Raw genomic sequence first — 12664 nt, forward strand, 5'->3', positions numbered from 1 at the left:
GCTTCACGAAGCTTTAGGTCTTCTTCAATTTTGTGGCTGACGAACACAGACTGAATAGTCTTATTAATCTTCTAGCTTAGATCTTTATGCTGTTAGCGTAACATGGGTGTCGTTTAAGGGATGGTCTTTGAATGGACATCGGTGAAAACTGGCAATGGAGTAAGTTGACCTGATGCTTTTTCGGTAACAAATCGCTTGATGGTGGAACTGAATAAAGAAATTTATCAGGGTACCTCAGCAGAGAGAACAACAATTTTAAAAACAATTTGTTTACTATGTCAAACCCACACATTCAGAGTTGGGCTCCTACTCCACTATAAGAGCCACGCAGATAATCAGTATAAACATGATCCATTAAAAACTGTGCTTGGTCGCGGTTTTGGCCTCTTTTCTAATTACAATTGTTCCTACTTTTTTGCGAAAGAAAACGGTTTGTGCTGACAACAGTCAAGGAAATGAATCACTTTCTCAGTATAAGATAATGTTCCTTTCACTCTAGAAGACGAACAAATCGCGTAAACGGACTAATCGCCCAATGGTTTGGTCGACAAACTAAATGTGAATGAAAGACGACCAATTTCACTAGTGCTATCCGACTGCTCTTTAGCAAACAACAACCATAGAAAAGCACTTTCTCCCCGCCAGTCACGTGTCCATGTCATGATTCACTGTATTACATAATCACTTGCTTAAAAACAGGGCACGCACTCCAGGCACCCCAAGCTCAGTGTGAGGGAAAGCCAGAAAAAATATAAGGATTTGTATGGGAATCCCGATAAAAGACTTGAGAAGATAATTTTACGAAAGAATTCTCAATTAAAAAGCCAAACCTTATTGCCATTGTGAATTGCTTCCTTCTTGTGTAGTTTTCCTTTTTTTTTTTGTTTTTTTCCAGATTCAACGCGAATTAAGCCATTCTTAGTTCCTCGGTTGTCAACGGTTATAGTAAGATACCAAGGTTAAACAGTCAATTCTCACGAGCCCACCAAATTCAAATTCACACAAATATTCCTAGTTAAAATGTTTCCACAGTTGAAATTCCAGCGTAGAATTCAACGGCAAAGGTTTTTCTTTCATTTCAATCCGTTAGCCGCGCAATTGAAGCCCCGCCAGGGGCGTCAGGTGGCTGTTAGTGTCCCAAACGAATCGATAAAACGACGATAAAGAGCCTATATAAAAATCAACACCACACAGCGACCGTTGAGTTTCCGCTTGGTTAATACTCTCTGTTTGTGCCTTGGTAACGATGGTTTGTCTTTGTTTGTCGGTCCTTTCAACGTTACCAAACAAAGACGAGCAAAGACTCGTTCCAGTGGTTAATATATGCACCAATCAAGTACCATTTGGGATTGGATATGTAAACTTACTGGATACTCCTACTATTATAACGAGTTATTAACAATTTTTACCATTCTCCATCAATCAATACAATAATAATCTTTATAAAATACGTCATAATCATTACTGGCACTTTGTTGTTCCACATATACCTCGTCTTCAAATCTTGGATCTTTGCTTTCTTTTAAGTTTGGCGGGAGAGTTCGCATCTGAATATGTTTCTCATTGATCTCACCACGCAGTTCGCCTTATTACACGTAATTGCACATCTAAAATGTTACGCAACTGCGTAATGAAGTGTAACTATAAATGTTACTTTCTAACACCTGCTTTTAATAGACCGCAGATTTTGGTATAAAGGCTTTTTTGTAAGTGATTAAAACTAACAACTACCATAAAGGGAGAACAACATGAGCTTCTGGGTGACACCCATCATGTAGAGTACCCTCTTAGTATTGAGAGTTTTGACACCAGCATAACTACAAGTGCCTAACGCATGAGAGTTGGTAAACAACCGAACTTACCTGCCAGTATTTGGTAAAAAATTTGCAGAAAGTTTCGTCATAGCCTGCCTATTACTTTTCAGCAATACAAAATGGGGCTCATTGTGTTAATTTTTGAGATATAAGCGCCCAAACACAAAAGATAGGGCGTTTTCAGATGTTTCTTTTGTTGCCATGGTAATTTATTACGTCACATTGATGTGTGCATTTCTTAAGCAACTATTCTTGTTTCATATGGTACCATAACATTGCCATTATGTGAAACAGCGTTGTAGAATTTTAAAATATTTCTAAAAACACATTCCCTCCAAATTATTGAAACCAGTTGAGCCACCTTAATTGCAAATGAATAACATATCATCCATGATGGCCTAGTTGTTTAAATTAGTCAAAATGGCGGCAAAAACAGGACATTACATGGCGGAGAAATATGACAAATAACTCAAGGAGTTCAAACACTTTTTTTTTTAATTTAACTAGTTACATACAGGTGATACGGTTGCAGCATAATCATCGTTTCTATAGCAACGATACCATACACCCAAGGGGAAGTGCTTGGAGAATATAAGGAGTAAAGACTACAAAGAAAGATTAAAAAAGAAAGCGGTATTGAAGAAATAATAGGTCTGGAGAAAAGATCTCCACCAGCCAGGTGAAGTACTTCTCATAAACTCAATATTTCATTTATTGCTGCCATATTCCACGACTTCCCTTTAAATATTACGTTCAGCGTCAGTATTTTTGCATTTTAGTGTTTTCATCAATTTGGCCATGGATCTCTCATGAAAGTAAAGGAAATTAGAATGTCAGAGCGAGTGATACATAAAACTCTTTTAGATTCACTTGGTCTTCTTACATGACTGTTCAAGAAATACCGATTTTACCTAAAGTTAAATTTCTCCAAGATCATCATTTCATGAAAAAAGAGGGACAAAAACAAATTTAAGTGTCCATGGGAACAAATGGGAAGAGAGTTGGATCTTGCTTCAACTTGGGGAAGAACATTTTTCTGATACAAAATATTGAAAAGTAGCGTGGAATTAGGTTCTGTAGTATGGAATAAAATGACAAAAGAGTCACTTCAGTCTTCACCTCTCTTTCCAGTTTTCCGCTTTCCAAGTATTCATCACATAGTAAACTAAAGCAGGGTAGTCAAGGTGTATTTAAGAACTCACGAACAGTGGATGTAAATTGTGTGTAACAAACAAGGATTTTACACTGAGCGAAATTGATTTGCTATTGGATCATATGGGATCGATCGCTGAAGACAAACCTCACCATCATTTTAGATGACAGGTGTGGGCTCCAATTATAGTACTTCAAAAATGTATCAATAATTCGTGTTGCGTCCGATTCCTCTCACGTTTTTTGTACATAAATAACGTTTTCTCCTTTAGCAAAAAATTCTTCGCGAACGCCTTGTAGACAGAAAAACAGCTAAAACCAACACACATTTTCAAAAGTGACCGTTACAATTTTAAAAACTATATATATATATCGTAAACAATAGGGGTCTGGAACAGCAGATTCTGTCCTTCACCTTGGTTCAGATATATATGTAGATGACACCTTCACCATGTTTGACAGCAAGGACAATGCTAATGAGTTTTTAAGTTTTCTAAATAGTCGACACGATAGCATTAAGTTTACTCTTGAATTCGAAGAAGACAATAAGATTCCATTTTTAGACATCCTTCTCAAACGCTGCCCTGACAACACTTTCTCTACATCTGTCTACCGGAAGAAGACATTCACAGGCCTTTACACCAAGTGGGATTCATTCACACCTCGCAAGCACAAAATCAACCTCATCCGCACTCTCACCTATCGATGCTTCCGAATTTGCTTCTCGCCATCTTTATTACAGGCCGCTATTAAAGATCTGAGAAAGCTCCTGTTGCAAAATGGTTACCCTCAAGGCGTTATCACGTTCAACATTAACGATGTATTGAACAAAAATAAAAACAAATCAAATAACCCTGTTCAAGCTACAGTCCCCAAAAAAGATATCTTAATCGTGTTACCCAACTTAGGTCTTCACAGTAACCAAGTCACGAAACGTCTGAAATCCTGCGTATACAATTTCTACTCTTTCGTCAATCTCAAGATCATATTCCAAAACACACGCCGTATCAACTCCTTTTTCCATACAAAGATCGCTTGAACCGATCTCAGAGGTCCAAGGTCGTCTATAAAGCTGTCTGCTGGAACTGCGATGAATTCTACATTGGCAAAACAAAACGAAGACTCCACGACAGAAAAACAGAACATTTCAAGGCCCTAGCTAAAAGTGACCATTCATCAGCCATTGCTGATCATGTGAAAACCACTGGCCACGACATTAAATGGGATCACTTTGACATTTTAGCCTCCGGAAAAACTGACTTTCACTGCAAAATTAAAGAGACTTGTTCATTCAAGAGCTAAAGCCTTCCCTTAATGTCAATATTAGTAGTGAGAAGTTATTGCTGTTTTAGCCATTACTTTTCATTATGTCCAGACACGTACTGCTGCAGATCATTTTTCTCAGTCTAGGTTCCAGAACCCTATTGTTTACGACATATATACAGCTAAAACCATTTGGCGACATTGGGATGTGCTTGGTTTGTGGGTACTCAAAAACTCGCGACCTTTAAGCTCAAGTGGTATTTTTTACAGGAAAGCTTATTTCTTAGCTTTAAAATGAGATATTCTTTAAATATAAACTCAATTTTTTTGGGGGGAAAAAACAGTTGGGAAAATGCTTTTTATTTTTCGCGTGAAACTTGTAAGGAGAATTGATAATTATTTAGACCCCTACAAAAGAATGTTGCCTTTAAGTTTAAATTATTAATCTCTTTGAGTTCTGTAAATGATGAGTTTGTCTAGCAGTTATTAAATATTTACCGATGAATAATGAAACAAGGCTAAAATGGATCCTATGAGTTAATGACAAGGACGCCGTTTGAAATTGTAAAGGCAGCGTTAAACGATGTATTGACAATTCAGAAATGAATATAAAATTCTTTTAACGCTCAAAAATCGCTCCCTGCTGTCAATGGGTTAGCCAGTCGAATACAGGTGATGTGATTGAAGTATAGTCGTCGTTTCTATAGCAACGATAACATACACCGAAAGGGAAGTGCTTTGAGAATATCAGCAGTAAAGACTACAACAAAAGACTAAAATGGAAACGGGTATTGAAGAAAAAAAAAAGGAGAAAAATATCTGCACTGGCGAGAAAAAAATTTTTGTATTCGACGGATCACCATTGTATTTTTCGTATAATTAGGTGATTTTATGATAAACAACTTGTAGAAAATCTCTGAAAACGTGTTATTTTTGATGAGGTGTTTGAATGTAATGAACTCGGCAAAGATCAGACGGTCATGTTTTGGCTGTGAGTTGCAGTTACATTTGGCGCTCTTAAAACTCCGCGTTAAGTTTACCCCCAAATTTTATTTCAAAGAATCACAGAAGGGACACCGCTTATTCTAAAGGTTATAGTCTTAATTGCAAGGGCGTAGCCAGGAGGGCGTCCATGAGTGCCTGTGACCCCCCACCCCCCTCCCCCACCCCTTCCTCTATTTAGGCCTTTTGTAAAGCAAACAACCTACAAGAACTCACATGACGATCTGGTGAGTACCCTCTGTTTGACACAGTGTGACCCCCCCCCCCCCCCCACCCCCTCCTTTTTGAAAAATTCTTGGCTACGCCCGTGAGCTGCCGAAGCAATGAAACAGGCTCCAATTTTTGCCCGTGAAGTGAGCCAAATTGGTGGGCTTTGTCGAAAGGTGGGACGGAGACGTGGGGGCAGGGTACGCGGGGACTTGGGGACGCGGGGAAGCCTTTCTGAAGTATAGAGTTTCAGAAATAGGAAAACATCCAAACGTAACAAGGAAGTTAAATTGCTTCTCATTGCATAGTACTTAAAACAGTTTCTTCAGTTTTACTTTCCTCGATTTCAAAACTTTGTAGAATACTCTTGTCAGGACTATTATGAATAGTCCTAACCCTAAACTCTCATGAATAATTCGGAAAGTTTGGATTAAAATGGTTTTGAACAGCCTGAAGCTAACTAATTATGCAAAAACACAATTGCCATTGTTTGTCACCATAGAGAAATGACAGGTGTTGACACGTATAATTAAAAAAATCTGAAAAATTCACGGATGATTCTTTTTAGCCAAATTTGGTGGAATATTGGTTAACTTTTCAACTTTTTGTGCCGGAACACGTAATTTTATATTTAGATGAATATACAAACAAATTACTAGCACAAATCGGGCGTGAAATGGATTTGCAGAATTTATAGAGGGTAAAGAGATCAAGTTTCAATCTATGCAAATACTTTTGAATTCCTTTTTAGACATGTGGAAAAGTTATGCAGCGATTGTCGCCAAAAACATGAAAACCCTGTTCGTGTTCTCAATTTTTGTTGTCATTTGTCAAATTATCAACAAAACGGAGACTCAGCAGTGCCCTTCATTTGGATCTGAGGAGTCCATCTTGGGATGGATGTTGCAAGGACACATCTATCAAACAATGATGGCCAATATTGGACTTCATTGCCTTTCGGCCTGCCTCAAAGATGATCGTTGCCAAAGTTTCAACTTTGTGATTTCCCTCCATATGTGCGAATTCAGCGACCGCACCAAGGAAGCCAGACCAGAGGATTTTATTCCTGATGCAGACAGATATTATTTTGGAAAATACATGAACAGAGGTAAGTGCATGGAATTAAACAAGGTTTGTTGCATTCAAAACACCGCTAAAACAAAGATAAAGAAATAATAGAAGTTTCTAAATTTCAGCCCCACTAGGCTCCATCTCTGAACTAGCAGCCGAGTCCTGCAAGGAAATAAAGATGAGTGAAGGAAGAGCCCCCAACGGCAAATACTGGATGTCTTCAATAAAACCGGGGATTCCAGTACTTGCATTTTGCGATATGAAAACCGAAGGTAAAAATAACTTCAATCTTCTTTCATCTTTTTCTCCGTCTCCTTCTTAATCTCCGTCTTTATCCCCACGTCAGAATATTCATCTACAATTATATTCGCCTTCATCTCCATCTCGAACCCCATCTACGTTTTCATCCACATTTTCATCTTAAAGGGGCTAGGTCACGCTATTTTAGGTAATTTTGTTTAATTTTGTTAATTATGAGCTCTAAACGTCAAATTGGCAGAGCAAGACTCTTTCATTTGCAAAATCATGGCCACATAACAGCTGAGAATGATTTTCCAGCTGTGTAAATGACATTTTGATATAGACTGATATCAATTTGAAAAAAGGTGGGCCGACGTTTTTCAAATTTGCCCAAATTCAATCCATTTCAATCCTCTCCAGTTTTGTCCATCCATGTCCCTTCTTGACTTCCCTGTGTTTTGTTAGCGTTCTTCTATAGTTTTGAACAGTTATTTTGATATTTTAGTTAATTCTAAGACCATTTGATCAGTGCTGAAATTGCCTAAAATTGCGTGACCTAGCCCCTTTAATCCTCATACCATTGTTCATTTCGGATTCCCTCTCACTACCTTTGTTCACTCTTATCTGCTTCTATAATTTTTATCTTTATCTGACTCTATTTCCATCTTCATCTTCTTTATCTTTTTAACTTAATTCCTTATCCTTCTTTTAATCTCTTTTGTACGCTTTCTTATCTTTATGTTGTAGAGTTAATTGTAGAGTTAATTGTTCCTTTATGTTGTAGAGTTAATTCTTCACCTGTGTGTCATGTAAATGCTACATGCAGCAACACTCTCGGTTCCTACCGTTGCACTTGCAGGCCCGGATACGCTGGGGATGGAAAAAGTTGCAGAGCTAACACCACTAGATGCAATTGAATCTGGCAAACATTTTCGACAGATAAGAAGGGAGCGAATTTGCACGAAAATATTGAGTAAGGACTAAATGAGATTTAAAATATTACGTCATGTTAATGACCTTTATCCTTATCTGACTCTATTTCCGTTTCCGTTTTCTTCGCCCTTTAAACTTAATTCCTTTATCTTCTTATAACCTGTTTTGTACTCCTTCTCATCTTGCAATCTATTTTCCTTTCTACAGCTCTTTTTTCCTTTATTCAAATGGTCCATCGAACCTTCCCTTATTCTTTTTCTTTCTCCACATTTTTCGTTTCACTTTCGTTTTGTGATCCTGTTGGACTAAAGCAAAACTGAGAGGGTCGGGTTTGGAGATTGACCGCGTGTTAATCGTGATTAAAGTTGTTCCTTTATGTTGTAGATGTTGATGAATGCACTGCTTCTTCACCTGTGTGTTATGTAAATGCTACATGCAGCAACACTCTCGGTTCCTACCGTTGCACTTGCAAGCCCGGATACGCTGGGGATGGAAAAACTTGCAGAGGTAAGACCATCAGATGCAATTGAATCTGTCAAACATTTTCTACAAATAAGAAGGGAGTGACTTTGCACGAAAATATAGAGTAAGGACTATGTAATATTTTAAATATTACGTCATGTATACGACCTTTATCCTTATCTGACTCTATTTCCATTTCCGTTTTCTTCGCCCTTTTAACTCAATTCCTTTATCTTCTTATAACCTGTTTTGTACTCCTTCTCATCTTGCAACCTATTGAACCTTCCCTTTTTATTTTCCTTTCTCCAGCTCTTTTTCCCTTTATTCAAATGATCCATCAAACCTTCCCTTATTCTTTTTCTTTCTCGGACCCTTAATCCTTGTTCTTGTCTCTGCTCTGGTGAGGGTAGCTCTTTTTTAGGATAATTATGACTCACGTCTGCTTTCGATGAATAAATCCCTGACTCTTGTTAAAAGAGGCATAGTTACCTTCGACAAGAGGGCCTTTTCTGGACTGCACATGCATATTAGGAAGATTCCCAAGTTCTTCCGCTGTTCAGTTGGGTTCCTGTTCCTTTAAACATATGCTCTAAGCTCTGTGCTTACTGCGTCGAGACGTCTCTCCATCACGATTTGTTCGGGAATCATCTCTGCATTATCAGTCACCCCTGCTACGGCCATCCAACGATTAAGATATCTACGATTTCGATAACCCCACTGGACGAAATCGTCATCTGTCTTCCTCTCTGAAGTTCGGAACCTGTATCTATAATGATCCGCTGTTAACTGATATCCTTTAATAATGATTGCTTTACTTTCCTCGTAATTCTATAATTCTGTAAGAGGATAAAGAAAAAGTCGGTGGTGTGTACGCGCAAATCAGGGCATGGGCTATAACAGTTGTTCTCTTGGTTGAGTGCTGTTTACAGACGGACCCGTGCAACAATGAGGTGAACAAAAAGTTGTATCGATCGCGACAAAACATCTATTTTGCAAATAGGCAAATAGACCCCTCTCTTAATATCACAATGGCATTTCCCACTGAAGTCCTTCAAATTTCTCGATTTCTAAACATAAAGCTGTTGACCCGCGAAGAATTCCATAAATTACTTTCGTGTCTTACCTCAGATAAATACAACATAAAAACGTTTTGCAATTTCAACTAAAACCTTGAACTAATGATCGTCGTTTTCAGGAGCCTAAAAAAAAAAGGCGTCTTATAGCACCACAATTTAACGCTATGGTTCAATTCTTGTCGTGAGGCTGTCGCCATTTCGTTGCTCTGTCCTTTTTTCACAGTGTTTTGTACCCATTCCACGTTTTGTGCCTAGTCCGCAGCCTTCAGTCCACATTTTATACTCATGTTTTATACACGGTCCGCGGTCCGTGTCTGCAATCCGCAGTCCTCGTTTTATGCTGACCGTTTTCGAAACGAAAGACGACTTGGAACTCGAAACTTGAAAAATGGTTCATTTCGAGGCCATCTTCAACCTCCTATAGATAAAAATTCAAATCACATCAGTGCGATATTGATTTTAGAATTTGATGACGTCACTGTGAAAACCACCTATTCTCGTAGGTCACTTTGAAAGTATATAGGTACGAATATGTGTCAATTCGACAGCGTTGCTTCGTGACCTGTCAAAATTCCGGCGTGCTCAGTTGCACACCGTGAGCTTCAGGGTGCGTTTCTTTGGGATGATCCGAAAAACAATCACCGATCCAAGATCACTTGGATCACGATGCATCAAAGGAACCGATTCATCCACTCTGGGAAAGGATCTTGGATCAGTGATCCTTTTTAGGGTCATCCCAAAGGAACGCACCCTCAGTGCGAATTTTCCTTGCATTTTCAAAAAAAAATTGTAAGAACATTTTTGAAAGCCCTTTCGGTTCCGCGACCCGATCATCCTTTTAAATAATGAACCGTTCCCAACTTGACTAACGAAAATGCTAAAAAAATGGTGTTTAGTGCGCACATGTGTGCAACAGCTGAACGTGTCCCATTTAACTGTAACACTTGCAACTAAAGATGATCGAAGATCGGTCGAAACATGTCTTCTTTAAATAACGTTGAAATAAATTATCTCTTTTGTTTCACAGTAATACCACGATCATGTGAGGGAATATTGAAAAGAAACAGTAAAGCAACTGACGGAATATATGCGATATCGACGGGTTCCTCTACATTTCAAGTAAGCGGCATCTAACAAGTTATCAAATTTGTATCACGAAGTATAAAGCCTGGAATCAGATTGAACCGCGATACATATTTCCTTTCCATAATCCGTTGGAATAAACCTGGAACCCAGGATAGGTTTCAAATTGGTAGTACAAAATTAATGCTGCACTAAGGTAAAATTGGTAATTACTGGGTTAAAACAGGGTACCTTCCACCAGGGTAGCAAACACTCCAGCGTGTTTATTTAATTACTAACAATCTCGAACAAGCTTTATTTCGAACCGGTCTGTGTAAAATTCCGACTGCAGACTGCAGACCGGGGGTAAAATGCAGACTGAGGTTATAATTTAACTGTTGAAAAAGCCCAAACCCATTAGAAATGCTTACAATTAAGCCTAAATATTCAGAATATTGTTTTAGGGCTGGCCTAATCACAGGTAACCCTGGCTCACTGTGTGTGCAACATAAGTAAATATAGAGAACATATGAGGCGAAGTTAAGTTCTAGAAATTTGCAAGAAAATGGAAATAAAAATCGATGAAACTTACCATGTGGTGAGCTGTTGTTGTCTTTAATACGTACACGAAGTTTCGGGAAAAATGGTCCCCGTTCACCTTCATTCATAGTGTAGTGGCAAGGTAGGAAACGGAAGCCAGTGTACGGACTCCGATCGACCCAAAACAAGCACGATTTTTTCCGTGAAAATTGAATCTAGTCGCTAAATAAACACGCCAGGCTCGTGGAACATGAATTTCTCTAAACCATGAATCCACTGAAGCATCTTCAGGTAGCAACGCGAACCCACCAGACTCCGTAGAACGTGTAAGTTAACCTGCTAAAATGGCGGCCTGAAACCGTTGTCCTCGCAAGGTGTCCAATTCGTCCAATTCAAAATGGCACTGAACTCGGGACGCCTGGTGACGAGTATAATAAGTTCTGGAGGGAGGGGAGTCCCAGATTGCTCACTGAGTTTTGTTTTTAGCCATTTGAGACTCCCCTCCCTCCAGAACTTATTATACTCGTCACCAGGCGTCCCGAGTTCAGTGCCATTTTGAATTGGACGAATTGGACACTTTGCGAGGACAACGGTTTCAGGCCGCCATTTTAGCAGGTTAACTTACAAGTTCTACGGAGTTTGGTGGCTTCGCGTTGCTACCTGGAGATGCTTTAGTGGATTCATGGTTTAGAGAAATTCATGTTCCACGAGCCTGGCGTGTTTGTTTAGCGACTGGATTCGATTTTCACGAAAAAAGTCGTGCTTGTTTTGGGTCGATCGGAGTCCCTACCTTGCCACTACACTATGAATCGAAGGAAGGTGAACTGGGACCATTTTCCCCGAAACTTCGTGTACGTATTAAAGACAACAACAGCTCACCACATGCTAAGTTTCATCGATTTTTATTTCCATTTTCTTGCAAATTTCTAGACCTAAACTTCGCCTCATATGTTCTCTATATTATTCTACCTATGTGGCACACACAGTGAGCCTGGATTACCTGTGGCCTAATTAGGCCTAAGGGGTTTGGGCTTTTTCAACAGTTGGGGACAATTTGCATAGAGAATTTTTGACGCGTAGTTTGTAGAACACAATGCTTTACTGATACCGGTCATCTCATGATTGTTTACAACCTTGAGTACAGACGATTCCACCATTTGTGACATTTGTGTTGTTTCGGATCATTTTACGTCATCTACGCCTACGGTAAAAACTGAAGAATACAAACCCTAATTTAGCAACTTACTGGGTAAAGGCAAATTGCAAACCTGATACTTACATATTCTGTGCGTTAAAACGGTAGGGAAGTGCATAACGTCAACAAACGAGCGTAAAATTCACGGTCCCCGATACGAAACTGCTTCGACCTAAACCATGTGCAACCGTAACATTTGACCTAATCAATATCAAATAGGCCATTTCCGAGTTCATGTCTGCCTCCTCTTCTTAGCGAGTCTAAGTGCGAGGTTTTTCTTATGAAAATTAGTTTTCATTCATATGTGGAACTAATTACCATCACAAAAACTTTGCACTTATACTCGCTTTGAAGAGGAGGCAGACATAAACTCGGAAATGGCCCATTCGCAATTCGTTCATTTGGCGCCTAGTCGGCCCAAACACAGTCTGCATTTTACCCCTGGTCTGCAGTCTGTAGTATGCTTGTCAAATAGGATCAAAATGTCGAAATGTCAATATATATGTTCAATTTCGATATGTATGCCCAGAGCCAAAAATAAATGTCGAAATGTCAATATTTATCTCCACTTGCAATATATGTGTCCGCAGTTTGCAAAAATATATCTCCAAATCGATGTATGGATCTCGTTTTATATTGCCTCGTTT

General features: G+C 39.0%; 1 protein-coding gene and 1 long non-coding RNA gene across 3 annotated transcripts in view; one reads left to right on the forward strand and one right to left on the reverse strand.

The window, feature by feature from the left end:
* Positions 1 to 2387: 2387 nt before the first annotated feature.
* LOC138004110 (uncharacterized) overlaps positions 2388 to 12664 on the forward strand; it is a 17156-nt gene continuing 6879 nt past the window's right edge. The window contains exons 1-6 of the mRNA XM_068850529.1: positions 2388 to 2493; positions 6190 to 6546; positions 6635 to 6781; positions 7609 to 7722; positions 8067 to 8189; positions 10248 to 10339. Coding sequence (XP_068706630.1) covers positions 6192 to 6546; positions 6635 to 6781; positions 7609 to 7722; positions 8067 to 8189; positions 10248 to 10339 — 831 coding nt within the window. The 5' untranslated portion in view covers positions 2388 to 2493; positions 6190 to 6191. The remainder of the gene's footprint in view (positions 2494 to 6189; positions 6547 to 6634; positions 6782 to 7608; positions 7723 to 8066; positions 8190 to 10247; positions 10340 to 12664) is intronic.
* Positions 6377 to 9613, reverse strand: LOC138004157 (uncharacterized). 2 transcript variants are annotated; one of them, XR_011123746.1, is made up of 3 exons: positions 9268 to 9613; positions 7548 to 8980; positions 6377 to 6504 (listed from the first exon to the last, which is right to left on the reverse strand). It is a non-coding gene; the product is annotated as an uncharacterized lncRNA (long non-coding RNA). The 2 variants fall into 2 exon arrangements; XR_011123745.1 differs by having other exon boundaries at positions 6413 to 6671.

The sequence above is a fragment of the Montipora foliosa genome, chromosome 5 (assembly GCF_036669935.1).
Source record: "Montipora foliosa isolate CH-2021 chromosome 5, ASM3666993v2, whole genome shotgun sequence".
Classification (NCBI taxonomy): domain Eukaryota; kingdom Metazoa; phylum Cnidaria; class Anthozoa; order Scleractinia; family Acroporidae; genus Montipora; species Montipora foliosa.